Source organism: Lathyrus oleraceus, chromosome 4 (genome assembly GCF_024323335.1).
Source record: "Lathyrus oleraceus cultivar Zhongwan6 chromosome 4, CAAS_Psat_ZW6_1.0, whole genome shotgun sequence".
NCBI lineage: Eukaryota > Viridiplantae > Streptophyta > Magnoliopsida > Fabales > Fabaceae > Lathyrus > Lathyrus oleraceus.
Genome location: NC_066582.1, coordinates 16,879,927 through 16,895,906, shown reverse-complemented (window position 1 = coordinate 16,895,906; position 15,980 = coordinate 16,879,927). Strand labels below are relative to the sequence as shown.

Sequence of the window (15,980 nt, the reverse complement as noted above, 5' to 3'; positions counted from 1 at the left end):
TAATAGATTTCAAGAACAAAACTAAGTGTAATAAAATATTGGTTATACTTTCTATCAGGTTATATTTATCAAGAGTTTTGTTATCATCGATCTTCTCGTGAAACAGATTTGAAGAAATCATCATCAACTCTCCGACAAGAAATCATCATCAACTCTCCTTACAAGAACTGAAGATTATAATGGATATTACTATATAACTTTAGGAATAGAAGTGTTGTCTTGTCGTTACTATATTACTTGAAGAATAGATGTATTGTTGCTACTATATTTAGCAAAACCAAGAGGCACAAAGCATCATAGAAGAAGTATGATTCTCTATACATCTGAGAGGAAATGAACAGATAATCCTATGAAGAACTAAGTTCAATCAATAATATGCATAAACTTATTCTTAGTAGTTAACCAACTATCAAGCTAGCCATCAACACCACTTCAAAGCCCCTAATCTCTATCACACTATTTTCCACAACATTACTGTCCACTTAACTTTCATAATTTAATCACATAAGTATGTTTAGGGTCTGTAGACGAAATGATAATAACTACAAAAAACTCACATACAAAACCCTGAGTACTAGGGTTCGAACCCTGGTGATGACATTCAACCTAATAGGGTTCGAACCCTGGTGATGACATTCAACCTAATAGGGTTCGAACCCTGGTGATGACGTCCAACTTAATAATATCGGTTTCTTCTAGTCTAGTTGATCACATAAGTACTTATATATAACTATACAATAAACAATCACGCTACCATGAAGTTTTCACAATAGTGTGCCTAAAACACAATCAAACAAATAATGCAAATTCAAAAATCTACCAAGTCCAATCTGAATGAGAATTACATATAAGAATAAAATTCAAGTGGCGTCTATTACATATTCAAGAGTTTAACACAAGATATGAGACTCAAAATAGACAATGATTTGCAGAGAAGCCCGCACAAGCACTCACTATATGTGTTAGTATTGTGCTTGTGCATACAAAGGACGCCGATATTCATCAAAGTACTGATCACGATCAACAAAGACAATTGCATAAAGAGCATAAATAATACCAGGAATATAACCTAGAATTGTAAGGAGCAAGCAAATGATGAATTCAACCTGCAAAATAAATAAATAAATCAAAATCAAAATCTTCGATCTATCAAACTCATAATCGAATTGTAATAACGAATCACAGTATCATGAATTTCAGATTGATAATTTAATTCATCGCGTTTCGACTCATAACTGAAAAATTGAGAGAGAAAGAAAGGGGAAACAAGTGAAAGAAGCAGATCCGAATGGAAGTGATGGAGAGAGTACGTACAGTGCAGCAACCATGGCGGAGACAAACGCCGAGTGGAGGGATCAAGACGGCGATCATAATTTCGCAACAAATTTCACAGCGTGAAGGCATTTTTCAGATGAACTCTATTGCTTCTTGTTGAATTGAATATCCTAATCGAACAAGTGATAACTAAAAGTCTAACAAGTTACGCATTTTAATATACTTCTATAAGTAAAAATATTTAGAATATAGTACATTTTGTCTTCATAAGGAAAAAAATAAATTATTGTCTTTTTCTCTATCGTCATTACTTTTAAGAGATTTATACAATATGTTATGCCAAAATAAGAAATAAATAATTTATTTTAACTTTGCTAATAACCTCTTAATTGTATTTCGCTTTGTTTTTTGTTCCCCTCAACTATGTGTTTTAAATAAGAGGAAAGAGAAAAGGGAAGTGTGTAAAATATCAATAAATGAAAGAAGTGAATTCCAATATTATATTTTTTATTTTTTATGATTTGATAAATTTAAAGATTCGGATTGAATGTGTAATAATAATTTACATCAATAATGCATAATATTAAACTCAAGAAGAAATAGGAGAAGCACTAATATTATAACATAATTTTACATCATCATTTAATTTAACGAAGAACGTGCATTCATAATATTTTAAAATAATTTTGATGTGGGTTTGATGGTGATGCACTTTTTACACTGTCATCCAATAAGAATATATCATTTTATCATATCATATAATTATTTTAAAATTTTCAGTCTGACTTGACGGATGCATGGTCGTCATTGGTTGACAGTGTAAAATAAATTTATACTTTCAGTGCATCATCCCTTTTGATACATTCTCAACACTCCCCCTCAAGTGTGAGTCCACAATGCTCCCCCTCAACTGAAAGCTCTTTCTTACTTCCACAAACTCTTGTACCACACAGAACGTTTCTTATTCACCACACTGACACCGTTGACACTCTTCACCATATTGGCGTCGTTGACTTTCGATACAAGTAAGTTAATCTCTCTCTCGAACCAAAGGCTCATGATACAATTTGTTGGAGGAGTTTTTCACCAGGGAGCATTGAACATTGTGAGAGTTCTTTTTAGAGCAACCCCTTTGTGAGAGACACACCACATATTCACCTAAAATCTTAAGGTGATAGGTGGGTGGGTTCTCTCACTTATAAATGCTCAAGTCTCCATATTTCCAACCAATGTGGGACTATTATCCACACTACTCATACTTGATAAATTCTCAACCAGTATTCCTAATGAAATGTACATGCATAATATTATAACTTAAAAGAAACATTTGAACATCTCGAAAATGGTGGATAAGCGTTAGGATGGTAGGCTGGAATTCGGATCAAGTCAAGTTAGAACCTTATTACTCAGGCTAGGCGCGATATATGATGCCTCAAGGTCAGGATATCCTAGACAAGCATTTTTCGTATGAAGTCAGCATGTTTAGACATGTCTTCTAAATATAATATTATCGAATAATAGATTATTATGGCTCTTCATTATATTTAACCACATTTATGGCTCTTGTCTCGTATTAGTAAGAAAACCAGCATAAATAAAAATACACTTTAAATTAAAATGGATACACTAGATTATACAAAGAAGTCATTCATTGTGACTATTTCTAACCAGCATCAGATGAATTATTCAACTAGTATTTTTATGTGAATATTTGGCGCTTATTATGGGGCTCTATTAAAACTTGTTTAGACCACACAAAATTGCGAACCAACGAGTTCGCCACCCTTACATGACAAGAGCAAGCAAAAGCAATTTAGATTTGCATACTTCCATAGAGGTCCTATTCATCGTTGTGGGAAATTTGCACCACCAAAATGAGTTATTGTAAGGCATCATGCACGCTTTGCAGTAGAATCAACATCATCCTCAACCATATGACAATGACTTAGAAGATCCAATCGATCCTCAACATCTTACTAGAGAAATCTGGGATGACCAAGTCCTAGATAATTTTAAGCCATCCGTGTTGGCCATATTTTACGGGAAGAGCGACATGCATGCGCACATCATAACGGTTAACACTCAAATGTCCATCATCAAAGCTACCGACTTGCTGAAGTGCAAACTGATGGCGGGCACATTGAAGGTTGTCGCCTTACGCTAGTACATGAGCCTTCCTAGATTCTCCATAACCACCTACCAAGATCTGGCGAGGAAAATGATACATCATTCCACTAACAAGCACAGAAAGGTGTCAACCAATATCCTATTAAATGTACAACATGGGATAAGGCTAGTCTCTGCAAGAATACCTTACTTATTCTAATGAGGAAACTATCAAAGTCGCCCATCCCAATCAAGAGATGTTTATGGCAGCCTTTCATAATGCTCTCAAGGAGGGGCACTTTAACGATTCCTTAGCCCATAAACCAGCGATGAAATTGGAAGAGATAATGGTGCAAGCAGAATGTCACATGAAAAGGGAGGAAAGTAATGCGATATGAGGTCGAGAGATGCGGAGGAAAGGGAGTATAAAATTAGAATCCAGTAGACAATGGAAGCATATGGACCAAGCACTCCCTCAAGAGAAAGCAACATTCAAGACAAATCGAAGGCCATATGAGTATTTCACCCTGTTGAACACAAAACAGAAAAGAATTATGCAAGAGGTTTTCCGCACAAATATCCTTCATGAACCTAACCGAAGGCCATATGTGTATTTCACCCTCAAGAGAAAGCAACATTCAAGACAAATCGAAGGCCATATGAGTATTTCACCCTGTTGAACACAAAACAGGAAAGAATTATCCAAGAGGTTTTCCGCACAAATATCCTTCATGAACCTAACCCGCAAAAGGGGAACGTGATGGGAATGGACACTAACAAATGGTGTAAATACCACAGGGTGAAAGGTCATCACATTGATGATTGTCACTATTTAAAACAACATGTCGAGAATCTGATACATAGAGGTTGTCCCTAGAAATATGTACATGATTGAGGTCAAGGCACTAATAGAAAAAGATCCTTGACAGAAGATCTCTGGAAAGAACCTCACTGACTAAGAGGGCCCTAAGCGTGCAAGAATAGTGGGGACAAAGTATCTCATTTTCTAAGTTGGTTATGATAGTTGGCATATTTGTGGGCGGTAGTGAATCCAATTCGTCGTAGAAAATGTAAGCTCGACCGGTGATGCATGTTGCAAACGCCCCTCCCACGGAGTTTAGGTGTAACACCCCGATAAAATAAGGCTAATTATTTAAATTGAATTAATATAATATTTATTAATTTAATTAATTAATTGGAAATATTATTGGATTATTATTATTATTATTTTGGAAAATATATAAGTGGGAAGTAAGAGAAAGAGTCTGTTTTTGTTGGGAACAGAAAAGTGTTACGTGAAAGAGCAGAAGCATCGTGAAAGTGGAAAAAGGGAAAAAACTGAAGAGAAAGAGAAGGAAGAGGAAAAGGCCAAAGATTGCTCAGAGCTTCCTTCAATCCAAAGAGGTAAGGGGTCTAAACCGTGTTAAATGATAATATGCGAGCATGTCATGAGATATGTTGGATTGTTGATGAATTTTGGGGATTTAGGGAGATTGGGAAAGTTTGGGTTTTGAGGGAAAATCCTCTGATCTGTGAGTTTTGTTGTGTTATATGCACCGTAATCGAAGTATGTTGTGTATATATGTCTGTTAAATGTTGATTTTGGGTTATTAGTTGTGGGGTACGAATTATGGCGAGTAGAGGAGCAAAGCTGCGCTAAATTCTGCAGCAGAGAATTCTGTTTGCGCGCGATTCGCGGCGCGAAGCCCGGTTCGCGGCGCGAACTGGGCAGGATTTAGAGGGGTTCTGTAATTCGTTGTTCGCGACGCGAACCCTGCTTCGCGGCGCGTACTGAAGCGAAATAAGTTGTTCGCGACGCGGTCCTGCTTTCGCGGCGCGAACTGTGTTGTGTTGGAGAGTTCGCGGCGCGTCCCTATGCTGGCGGCGCGAACTGGAGAAATGCAGAAGCTAATGTTGGTGGGTTTTGAGTACGTTGAGTTGCGAGACTCTTAGTAAGTCACTGTAGTTGTACTATAAACAATTAATAGTGATCATATGATTGCGTATGAGGTGTTATGATGATGATATGTTGAATTTACGTGTTTAATTTTGAATATGTTATGTGGCGATGTGATATCGTTATGATGTTGTTGTTGTTTTGTTGAGTTGTATGTCATGGTATTAATGATGATGATAACATGACTATATGATGTTGTTGTTGCTATGATGATTATGATGCATGTCTGATGTGCATGCATTCATGAAAGGCCGATGCCTAGTGATGAAAGGACATGAGTTCCAATGATGTTGTTGACTCCGGGCTTGTTGAGAGGCTTGGTTCCTTACGGGGAACTCGGATTCTATGGTGATGAATCTGGGAGTGGTGATCCTGTAGTGGTCACAAAATGGGTATACCGAGTCGTGTGAGTCATGCATGGGTTTGTGCATTGCATTTGATGTGTTGTTTTGTTGATGTTCATGAGTTTGTTGATTTTGATGATGATGATGAGTTGTGTGGGCATATGTGAAAATATATATATATGTTTATATTTCTGTCGTTATATTATTATTTAATAATGTAATTCTCACCCCTTCTGCATGTGTTTATGTTCATCTATGATGAGCAATGTGCAGATAAAGAGGAGTAGCTATTGTTGAGGTTCGAAGAATAAGTGTAGGATTATTCTACAGAGTCGAGTCAAATGCTCTGGTCATGTGACACCGGGGATTATGGGATTCGATAGCCAAATTATTTTTATTTACGTTGTTTATGATGAACAATTGTTGAGATGTTTTGTTGAGATCATGTTGACACATTATTATAATATTATGTTGTTGTCCGCTGCGAAGTTTTAAATCAAATAAATAATATGTTTTATGTTGTGATGCGAGAAATGGTATGTTGTATGAAATGTAAACTCTTCTACATGTTGTACTCTGATAATAAATATATAAATATGTCGCTTGGGTAGAAGGGTGTTACATTAGTGGTATCAGAGCATGGTCAGTCCAGTCAAGTCATAATGTGATGTTTTCCCTGTTGGTCGATTAGTGTAAATGACACTGTCGATATTTAACGATTGTGGTTGTGTTGTGTAGAGTATGGCTGGAGAAAATGACTGTGCGATTGCTGAGGCTTTGGCTGCTATAGCGCAGGCTATGCAGGCGCAGCAGAATCCGCCGGTCGACGAGTTTAAGAATTTGGGAAGGTTTCTGAAGAATAACCCTCCTACATTCAAAGGGCGCTATGATCCAGATGGTGCTCAGATTTGGCTGAGGGAAATTGAGAAGATCTTCCGGGTGATGACGTGTACTGAAGCACAGAAAGTGCAGTTTGGTACGCATATGTTATCTGAAGAGGCTGAAAACTGGTGGGATAACACTCGCCAGAGAATTGCAGTACCAGGTGCTGAGATGACTTGGGAAAGGTTCAAGACGGCCTTTCTGGAGAAATATTTTCCTGCTGATGTGCGATGTAAGAAGGAGATGGAATTTCTGGGACTAAAGCAGGGTAACATGTCTGTTGCTGATTACGCTTCGAAGTTTGAGGAGCTGGTGCAGTATTGTCCTCATTATAATAATGCTGATGCTGAGGAATCCAAGTGTGTCAAGTTTGAGAATGGGTTGCGTCCCGAGATCAAACAAGGCATTGGCTACCAGGAGATTCGTAGGTTTCCTACACTGGTTAATAAGTGCAGGATATTTGATGAAGATAGCAAGGCTAGGACTGCTCACTACAAGAGTCTTAGTGAGAAGAAGAGTAAGGATCGTGGTAGTCCTTATGCATCTCCGAATGGTAAAGGTAAGCAGAAAGTGGTAGATGAGAAGAAGCCAAGTGGGGGAGGATCTCCCATAGCTGGTAAATGTTTCAAGTGTGGCGAGCCAGGCCACCGTGCTGATAGTTGTACCAAGAGAGTGCTGAGATGTTTCCGATGCGGTCAGGCTGGTCATAGAGTTACTGAATGTAAGGATGCTGGTCCGACGTGTTTTAATTGTGGCGAGAAAGGCCATATCAGTTCGCAGTGCTCGAAACCGAAGAAGGCGGCTACTGCAGCTCATACTACTGGTAGGGTGTTTGCTCTGAGTGGGGTTGAAGCTCCTAAAGAAGATAATCTGATTAAAGGTACTTGCTTGATTAATAATGTTGAATTGCTTGCTATTGTTGACACTGGTGCTACTCATTCGTTCATTTCGTATGAGTGTGCGACCAGGATTGGTGTGATTATGTCGTCCCTAGGCGGAAGTATGGTGATAGATACTCCTGCTAATGGTTCTGTGAAGACTTCTGTTGTCTGTCGAGGTTGTCATTTGACGATCTTTGAGAGAGAGTTTGTGGTTGATTTGGTGTGCTTACCCTTGCACCAAATTGACATTATTCTGGGGATGAATTGGATAGAATTCTATGGCGTGTTTATCAACTGCTATAGGAAGACGGTGCGGTTTTCTGAAGTTAGTGAGAATGATGAGGCAAGATTTCTATCTGCTAGGCAGGTGGGGGATTTTGTGAAAGATGAAGCTCAGATATTCGCTTTATTTGCGTCTCTGCAAGCGGATAAGAAAGTAGTGAGTGTAGATTTGCCTGTTGTCTGTGAATTTCAGGATGTGTTTCCGGAGGATGTAAGTGATTTACCTCCAGAACGTGAAGTCGAATTTGCCATTGACTTAGTACCAGGTACGAGTCCAGTGTCGATGTCTCCTTATAGAATGTCGGCAACTGAATTAGTTGAACTGAAGAAGCAACTTGAGGAATTGCTGGAGAAGAAGTTTGTGCGTCCAAGTGTTTCTCCTTGGGGTGCACCAGTATTGTTAGTGAAGAAGAAAGAAGGTACGATGAGGTTGTGTGTCGATTATCGGCAGTTGAATAAGGTGACTATCAAGAATCGGTATCCATTGCCGAGGATTGATGATTTGATGGACCAGTTGGTTGGAGCTCATGTTTTCAGTAAGATTGATTTGCGGTCGGGTTATCATCAGATCCGAGTGAAGTCAGGGGATATTGCGAAAACTGCTTTCCGTACGAGGTATGGTCATTATGAATACACTGTGATGCCGTTCGGTGTGTCTAATGCTCCAGGTGTGTTTATGGAATATATGAATCGTATATTTCATCCGTACCTTGATAATTTTGTTGTGGTGTTCATAGATGATATACTGATATATTCTAAGACGGAAGAAGAGCATGCAGGACATCTGAGAATTGTTTTGCAGGTGTTAAGAGAAAGGAAATTATATGCAAAGTTATCTAAATGTGAGTTCTGGTTGAAGGAAGTGAGTTTCCTTGGCCATGTGATTTCGAGTGGTGGGATTTCTGTTGATCCTGCTAAAGTTGTTGCTGTATTACAGTGGGAGACTCCGAAGTCTGCTACTGAGATACGCAGTTTTCTGGGGTTAGCTGGTTATTATCGCAGATTTATTGAGGGCTTCTCTAAGTTGGCATTGCCGTTGACGCAGTTGACTAAGAAGGGTCAAGTGTATGTGTGGGATGCAGCTTGTGAAGCGAGTTTTGTTGAGTTGAAAAGGCGGTTAACTAGTGCTCCAGTGTTGATCTTGCCTAATCCTGGTGAGTCCTTCGTTGTTTATTGTGATGCTTCTTTGATGGGTCTTGGTGGTGTTTTGATGCAGAATGGTAAAGTTGTAGCTTATGCTTCTAGACAGTTGAAAGTTCATGAGAGGAATTATCCTACGCATGACCTAGAACTTGCAGCTGTTGTATTTGTGTTGAAAATGTGGAGGCATTATTTGTATGGTTCCAGATTCGAAGTGTTCAGTGATCACAAGAGTCTGAAGTATCTGTTTGATCAGAAAGAGTTAAATATGAGGCAGAGAAGGTGGTTAGAATTACTGAAGGATTTTGACTTTGAATTGAGTTATCATCCCGGTAAGGCTAATGTAGTTGCAGATGCACTGAGTAGAAAGTCTCTACATATGTCTATGATGATGGTTCGGGAGCTTGAGTTAATTGAACAGTTCCGTGATATGAGTTTGGGTTGTGAAGTTTCCGCTGATAGCGTAAAGTTGGGTATGCTGAAGTTGACTAGTGGAATTCTGGAAGATATTCGGAATGGTCAGCAAGTTGATGTCGCTCTAGTTGATCATATTACTATGGTTAACCAGGGTAATGGTGGTAATTTTGAGATTGATGGGAATGGCATCCTGCGATTTAAAGGTAGAGTTTGTGTTCCTGAGGTGTCTGAATTGAAAAAGAGTATTCTTGAAGAGGGCCATAGGAGTGGATTGAGTATCCATCCAGGTGCAACTAAAATGTATCAAGATTTGAAGAAGTTGTTTTGGTGGGCTGGTATGAAAAGAGATGTTGCTAAGTTTGTGTATGCCTGTTTGACTTGTCAGAAGTCAAAGATTGAACATCAGAAACCGACAGGTATGATGCAACCTTTGAAGATTCCTGAATGGAAGTGGGATAGCATTTCCATGGATTTTGTGACGGGACTGCCGAGGACCGTGAAAGGTAATGATTCTATTTGGGTGATTGTGGATCGATTGACTAAGTCGGCGCATTTCTTGCCGATGAAGATTAATCACTCTTTAGAGAAGTTGGCAGAGTTGTATATTGAGGAGATAGTGAGGCTGCATGGCATTCCATCCAGTATTGTGTCTGATCGAGATCCCAGATTTACTTCTAGATTTTGGGAAAGTTTGCAGAAAGCGTTGGGAACTAAGTTGAGGTTGAGTTCAGCTTATCATCCTCAGACTGATGGTCAGACTGAAAGAACTATCCAATCCTTGGAGGATTTGTTGAGAGCTTGTGTGTTGGAGCAGAGTGGTTCTTGGGATAGTTATTTGCCGTTGGTGGAGTTTACTTATAATAATAGTTTTCATGCTAGTATCGGTATGGCTCCATATGAAGCATTGTATGGTAGGAGGTGTAGAACTCCATTGTGTTGGTATGAGTCAGGTGAGAGTGTTATACTTGGACCTGAGATTGTGCAGCAGACGACTGAAAGGGTTAAGATGATTCAGGAGAAGATGAAGATTTCTCAGAGTCGTCAGAAGAGTTATCATGATAAGAGGAGAAAGGCACTTGAGTTCCAAGAGGGAGATCATGTGTTCTTGAGAGTTACTCCGACGACAGGTGTGGGTAGAGCTTTAAAGTCTAAAAAGCTTACTCCGAGGTTTGTGGGTCCGTATCAGATTATGAAGAGGGTTGGGGAAGTGGCGTATCGGATAGCTTTACCGCCGTCGCTTTCTAATCTGCATGATGTGTTTCATGTATCTCAGTTGAGAAAATATATTGCGGATCCTTCGCATGTCGTTCAGTTGGATGATATCCAGGTGAGGGATAATTTGACCGTTGAGGTGTTGCCAATTCGGATAGATGACCGAGAAGAGAAGACCCTGAGAGGTAAGAAGATTGCTCTAGTGAAAGTTGTTTGGGGAGGTCCAGCTGGTGAGAGCTTGACTTGGGAGCGTGAAGATCAGATGAAGGAGTCGTATCCGGCTCTATTTGCTTGAGGTAGGTTTTCGAGGACGAAAACTCTTTTAGTGGGGGAGAGTTGTAACACCCCGATAAAATAAGGCTAATTATTTAAATTGAATTAATATAATATTTATTAATTTAATTAATTAATTGGAAATATTATTGGATTATTATTATTATTATTTTGGAAAATATATAAGTGGGAAGTAAGAGAAAGAGTCTGTTTTTGTTGGGAACAGAAAAGTGTTACGTGAAAGAGCAGAAGCATCGTGAAAGTGGAAAAAGGGAAAAAACTGAAGAGAAAGAGAAGGAAGAGGAAAAGGCCAAAGATTGCTCAGAGCTTCCTTCAATCCAAAGAGGTAAGGGGTCTGAACCGTGTTAAATGATAATATGCGAGCATGTCATGAGATATGTTGGATTGTTGATGAATTTTGGGGATTTAGGGAGATTGGGAAAGTTTGGGTTTTGAGGGAAAATCCTCTGATCTGTGAGTTTTGTTGTGTTATATGCACCGTAATCGAAGTATGTTGTGTATATATGTCTGTTAAATGTTGATTTTGGGTTATTAGTTGTGGGGTACGAATTATGGCGAGTAGAGGAGCAAAGCTGCGCTAAATTCTGCAGCAGAGAATTCTGTTTGCGCGCGATTCGCGGCGCGAAGCCCGGTTCGCGGCGCGAACTGGGCAGGATTTAGAGGGGTTCTGTAATTCGTTGTTCGCGACGCGAACCCTGCTTCGCGGCGCGTACTGAAGCGAAATAAGTTGTTCGCGACGCGGTCCTGCTTTCGCGGCGCGAACTGTGTTGTGTTGGAGAGTTCGCGGCGCGTCCCTATGCTGGCGGCGCGAACTGGAGAAATGCAGAAGCTAATGTTGGTGGGTTTTGAGTACGTTGAGTTGCGAGACTCTTAGTAAGTCACTGTAGTTGTACTATAAACAATTAATAGTGATCATATGATTGCGTATGAGGTGTTATGATGATGATATGTTGAATTTACGTGTTTAATTTTGAATATGTTATGTGGCGATGTGATATCGTTATGATGTTGTTGTTGTTTTGTTGAGTTGTATGTCATGGTATTAATGATGATGATAACATGACTATATGATGTTGTTGTTGCTATGATGATTATGATGCATGTCTGATGTGCATGCATTCATGAAAGGCCGATGCCTAGTGATGAACGGACATGAGTTCCAATGATGTTGTTGACTCCGGGCTTGTTGAGAGGCTTGGTTCCTTACGGGGAACTCGGATTCTATGGTGATGAATCTGGGAGTGGTGATCCTGTAGTGGTCACAAAATGGGTATACCGAGTCGTGTGAGTCATGCATGGGTTTGTGCATTGCATTTGATGTGTTGTTTTGTTGATGTTCATGAGTTTGTTGATTTTGATGATGATGATGAGTTGTGTGGGCATATGTGAAAAAATATATATATGTTTATATTTCTGTCGTTATATTATTATTTAATAATGTAATTCTCACCCCTTCTGCATGTGTTTATGTTCATCTATGATGAGCAATGTGCAGATAAAGAGGAGTAGCTATTGTTGAGGTTCGAAGAATAAGTGTAGGATTATTCTACATAGTCGAGTCAAATGCTCTGGTCATGTGACACCGGGGATTATGGGATTCGATAGCCAAATTATTTTTATTTACGTTGTTTATGATGAACAATTGTTGAGATGTTTTGTTGAGATCATGTTGACACATTATTATAATATTATGTTGTTGTCCGCTGCGAAGTTTTAAATCAAATAAATAATATGTTTTATGTTGTGATGCGAGAAATGGTATGTTGTATGAAATGTAAACTCTTCTACATGTTGTACTCTGATAATAAATATATAAATATGTCGTTTGGGTAGAAGGGTGTTACATTAGGGCCCTGGTTCTGACCGTTAGTTTCTCTTACAAAGACGATGAAGGTACAATCCCACACGAAGACGGCCTCATGGTAATAAGCCTCTAGATCCATGATTGGCATATGTTTAGAGTTCTGGTTGATCCCGAAAATTTAGAGGATATCCTCTGCTGAGAGGATTTCCAAGGGTTGAAGTTGGACCCAAAAATCCTCCAGCCACTCAAAGGATTGCTAGTAGGCTTTTAGGCAAGTAGGTTCAGGTTCTAGGTTATGTCACTATCAAGACCACTTTCAATATAGAACTGAGCACAAAGACGATTAGAGTAATGTACACACTGATAAAAGTTCCTTCACTTTACAACATTATCATAGGCAGGTTGTTCTTCAACACTTGGAGGCAGTCTTATTAACATTGTATCTGACCATGAAGTACGCATTGAGCAGCGAGCGAGTTGGAGTGATAAAGGGAAACCAGGAGTCAGTAAGGCAGTGTTATAAAGACAACCTAATATTAAATAAGAAGATCAACAATGAGCCCATATGGAACGTACACAAAATCCACTATGTAGACCTAGATCCCCTTGGAGACCCTACGGGGATAGCTTAACTCCCAAGGAAGAGATAAAAGTTATTCAAATAGGATCCTAGGAGTACCAAGCTATCAAAATTGGAATGGCACTCTCAAAGGATGAGAATATTGATGATAATTATCATTATGTGATTTTATGAGGAAATTCAGATGAATTCGGAAGAATATTGACCAAAAGCAAAGCCAAAGTGTAACGAAATAAGAAAAGTTCCAAGACAAGAAATAAATAAGCACTTAGTGAAAATTATAGATAAAAAGGAATCAAAATGTATGATTTTTCCAAAGGAATTCTCGCGCCCGCGATGCATTCCTTCGTGGCGCGACGAGGCTTCCATCGTGGCGTGATACTGATTATCGTGGACGTGATTGTGTTTTTTCAACTTAGACATTTTTTTCTATTTAAATGACAGTTTGACTACTTTTTCAGGGGTTTTACATGTGTGTGTGTGTGTGTGTTTGTATGAGAGAGAGAGAGAGAGAGAGAGAGAGAGGGGGGGGGGAGAGTGAGTGAGTGACGACTAGAGTCATTCAAGGAGCGATTTTGGAGCACATTGGAGTCATTTGAGAGAAATTCTTCCATAGATTTTGATGATGAATACTTTTACACTCGTGGTATTTGTTATCTTATCAATGAGTATTTAAGTTTCTCTAGATTGTGGCTTTTTGAGATGAACCTTGTTTTTACTCTGTTGGATCATATGTTTGTTTAATATTTTTTAAGTACTTTTACTGTTACTATCTTATTTAAATTGCACTTGCGTTTAATGTTTTTGTCGCTTACAGGTGTATGAATCGATCTAGATAATTAGAGATTTATGATAGTTAGTCTAATTATCTGAACTAGGCAATTTATTCAACTTTGTAACGAACTAGGATAAGAATTTTGAAGTTATTGCTAATGAATTAACTCACTTTGAACGCCTAATTTAACCTTGACTTGGCCTAAGTGATAAGGGAATTACCGTATAAATTAGTGAGTTGTACACCAAGAAATTGAGTGCAGTTATGTTAATTCGCAGTGAGATGGTAATATAATTCAAAATCAACGGGGACAGAGTTCATCGACGGATAAAAATCTTCCTTAGAGTATAATGGAAACTCTCATCTTGTTAGATAACTCCTCAATACCAAACTGCACTCAAGAAACGATACATTCAAATGCTACAATAAAAAATTAGCTACACATAAAAACATTAGATACCCTAATGTACCACTAGTCTCCCTTACACTCAATCTTTAGAGGAGCGTCCATAAATAAGGAAGAAGACTAAGGATGAAGATGGTGAACAATGCCAGGAAATCTCAACAACAACTGAAATTACAAGCGATTAGTCAAGTAATCCAGCTTTGATGAAAGAAGAACACACACACAAGGTTCAAACAACTTTATAGATGAGTGGGTCTTGGTTCTTGATAGTTATCAAGAGCTTGATAAAATCCTCATCAAGATTGATCAATTCATTCTCAAATTAATACAAGAACAACAACCAAATTGCACAAACAAGATGCAACAAAAACACATAAAGAATTGACATTGGCGCAATATCAAAAGGTTGGTGTTTGGAGAAGAAGAGAGAAGAATGGTGTAAAAATGAACACACTAATAAGAGAAGACAAAAATCGCAACTTTTATCACTATGGATCACCATATGTTTCCCACACTTGTTACTTTCACCAAAAGAAACAATCATTTAAATAAGTGATGAAAATTTTGATTTTTTGTTGTTTGATTCGAATCACGAAGGAAATTTGATTCGAATCAATCTGGACAGTATCAAAAAGAGACATTTTTTAAGCAAATTATTTGAATCATTATTTGCACTTGATTTGAATCAAATATGGTTATGATTTGAATCATGTTTAATGTTTGATATGAATCAATTGATCTAGAATGTAATTCCAATTTTCAATAGATAAATGATTCGAATCAATTATAACATCTGATTCGAATCAAATACCAAATAATAAAAATTTAAATGTTCTAACTTTTGATTCAAGCTACTCATGTGGGAATGAAAAAATAGTAACTTTCATAGGCTCAAAAAGGAATAGCTAACAAGGATCAAATTAATATAATTATGAAATGAAAAGGGTTATTATTGGTACAATTAAGTAATTTGATCTGATGTCGCACACTGGTCAAATACGAGTTTAATAAATGTAGTATATGGAAGCAACACTCGAGTCGTATCGCAAGGACTCTTAATTATTTAATCAACTGATTGAAACAAAGGAGGGGGATTAGGTTTTCGATTATGATTATGATTAATAAAAATTGATTATGAATCATATTAACATGTTGATCTACTATTTCGGTTTCTGACTTATCACTGGTTACTACCTTATTAATTCCCTAAGTGGATTTGATCCCTATTCGATTACAATATCGATTGATCAAGCGCAATTGATACTGTAAGGTTTATGCTCCTATTTTCCTAATGAAGCAAATGGATAAAGAGTACGTGAATTAATGAAAAAACTACATTTAAACGCGATTATGGTTAAAGTGTTAGATTAATATATATATATATATATATATATATATATATATATATATATATATATATATATATATATATATATATATATATATATATATATATATATCATATGTTCCTGATAACAAAAGAACAACAAGATCGATACAACAAAATGCGGAAATAGAAATAGAGGTTTTACCTCCAGCCATTGTTGCAGTGTTGTGAGTGCACTGCCTTTGATTCTTCTAAGCTCTTGCTCTCTTAATAGAGATGGTGTATTTCTTTTCTGATG

The 15,980-nt window shown here is 38.0% G+C and overlaps 1 protein-coding gene across 1 annotated transcript; it reads right to left on the bottom strand.

Annotated features, from left to right (window-relative positions):
• Window positions 1–817: 817 nt before the first annotated feature.
• LOC127138451 (UPF0057 membrane protein At4g30660) lies at window positions 818–1,519 on the bottom strand. Its single transcript, XM_051064901.1, has 2 exons — window positions 1,315–1,519; window positions 818–1,106 (listed from the first exon to the last, which is right to left on the bottom strand). The coding sequence occupies exons 1-2, from the start codon at window positions 1,402–1,404 to the stop codon at window positions 963–965; spliced, it is 234 nt and encodes a 77-aa protein (XP_050920858.1). The 5' UTR covers window positions 1,405–1,519; the 3' UTR covers window positions 818–962.
• Between the last annotated feature and the right edge of the window lie 14,461 nt (window positions 1,520–15,980).

What these genes read in the sequence shown, in the direction of transcription:
- LOC127138451 (XM_051064901.1), bottom strand. Translation starts at nt 1,404, where the DNA reads ATGCCTTCACGCTGTGAAATTTGTTGCGAAATTATGATCGCCGTCTTG. An exon ending in TCCGCCATGGTTGCTGCACT is followed by an intron (nt 1,107 to 1,314) that starts GTACGTACTCTC and finishes TTTATTTTGCAG; the next exon opens with GTTGAATTCATCATTTGCTT.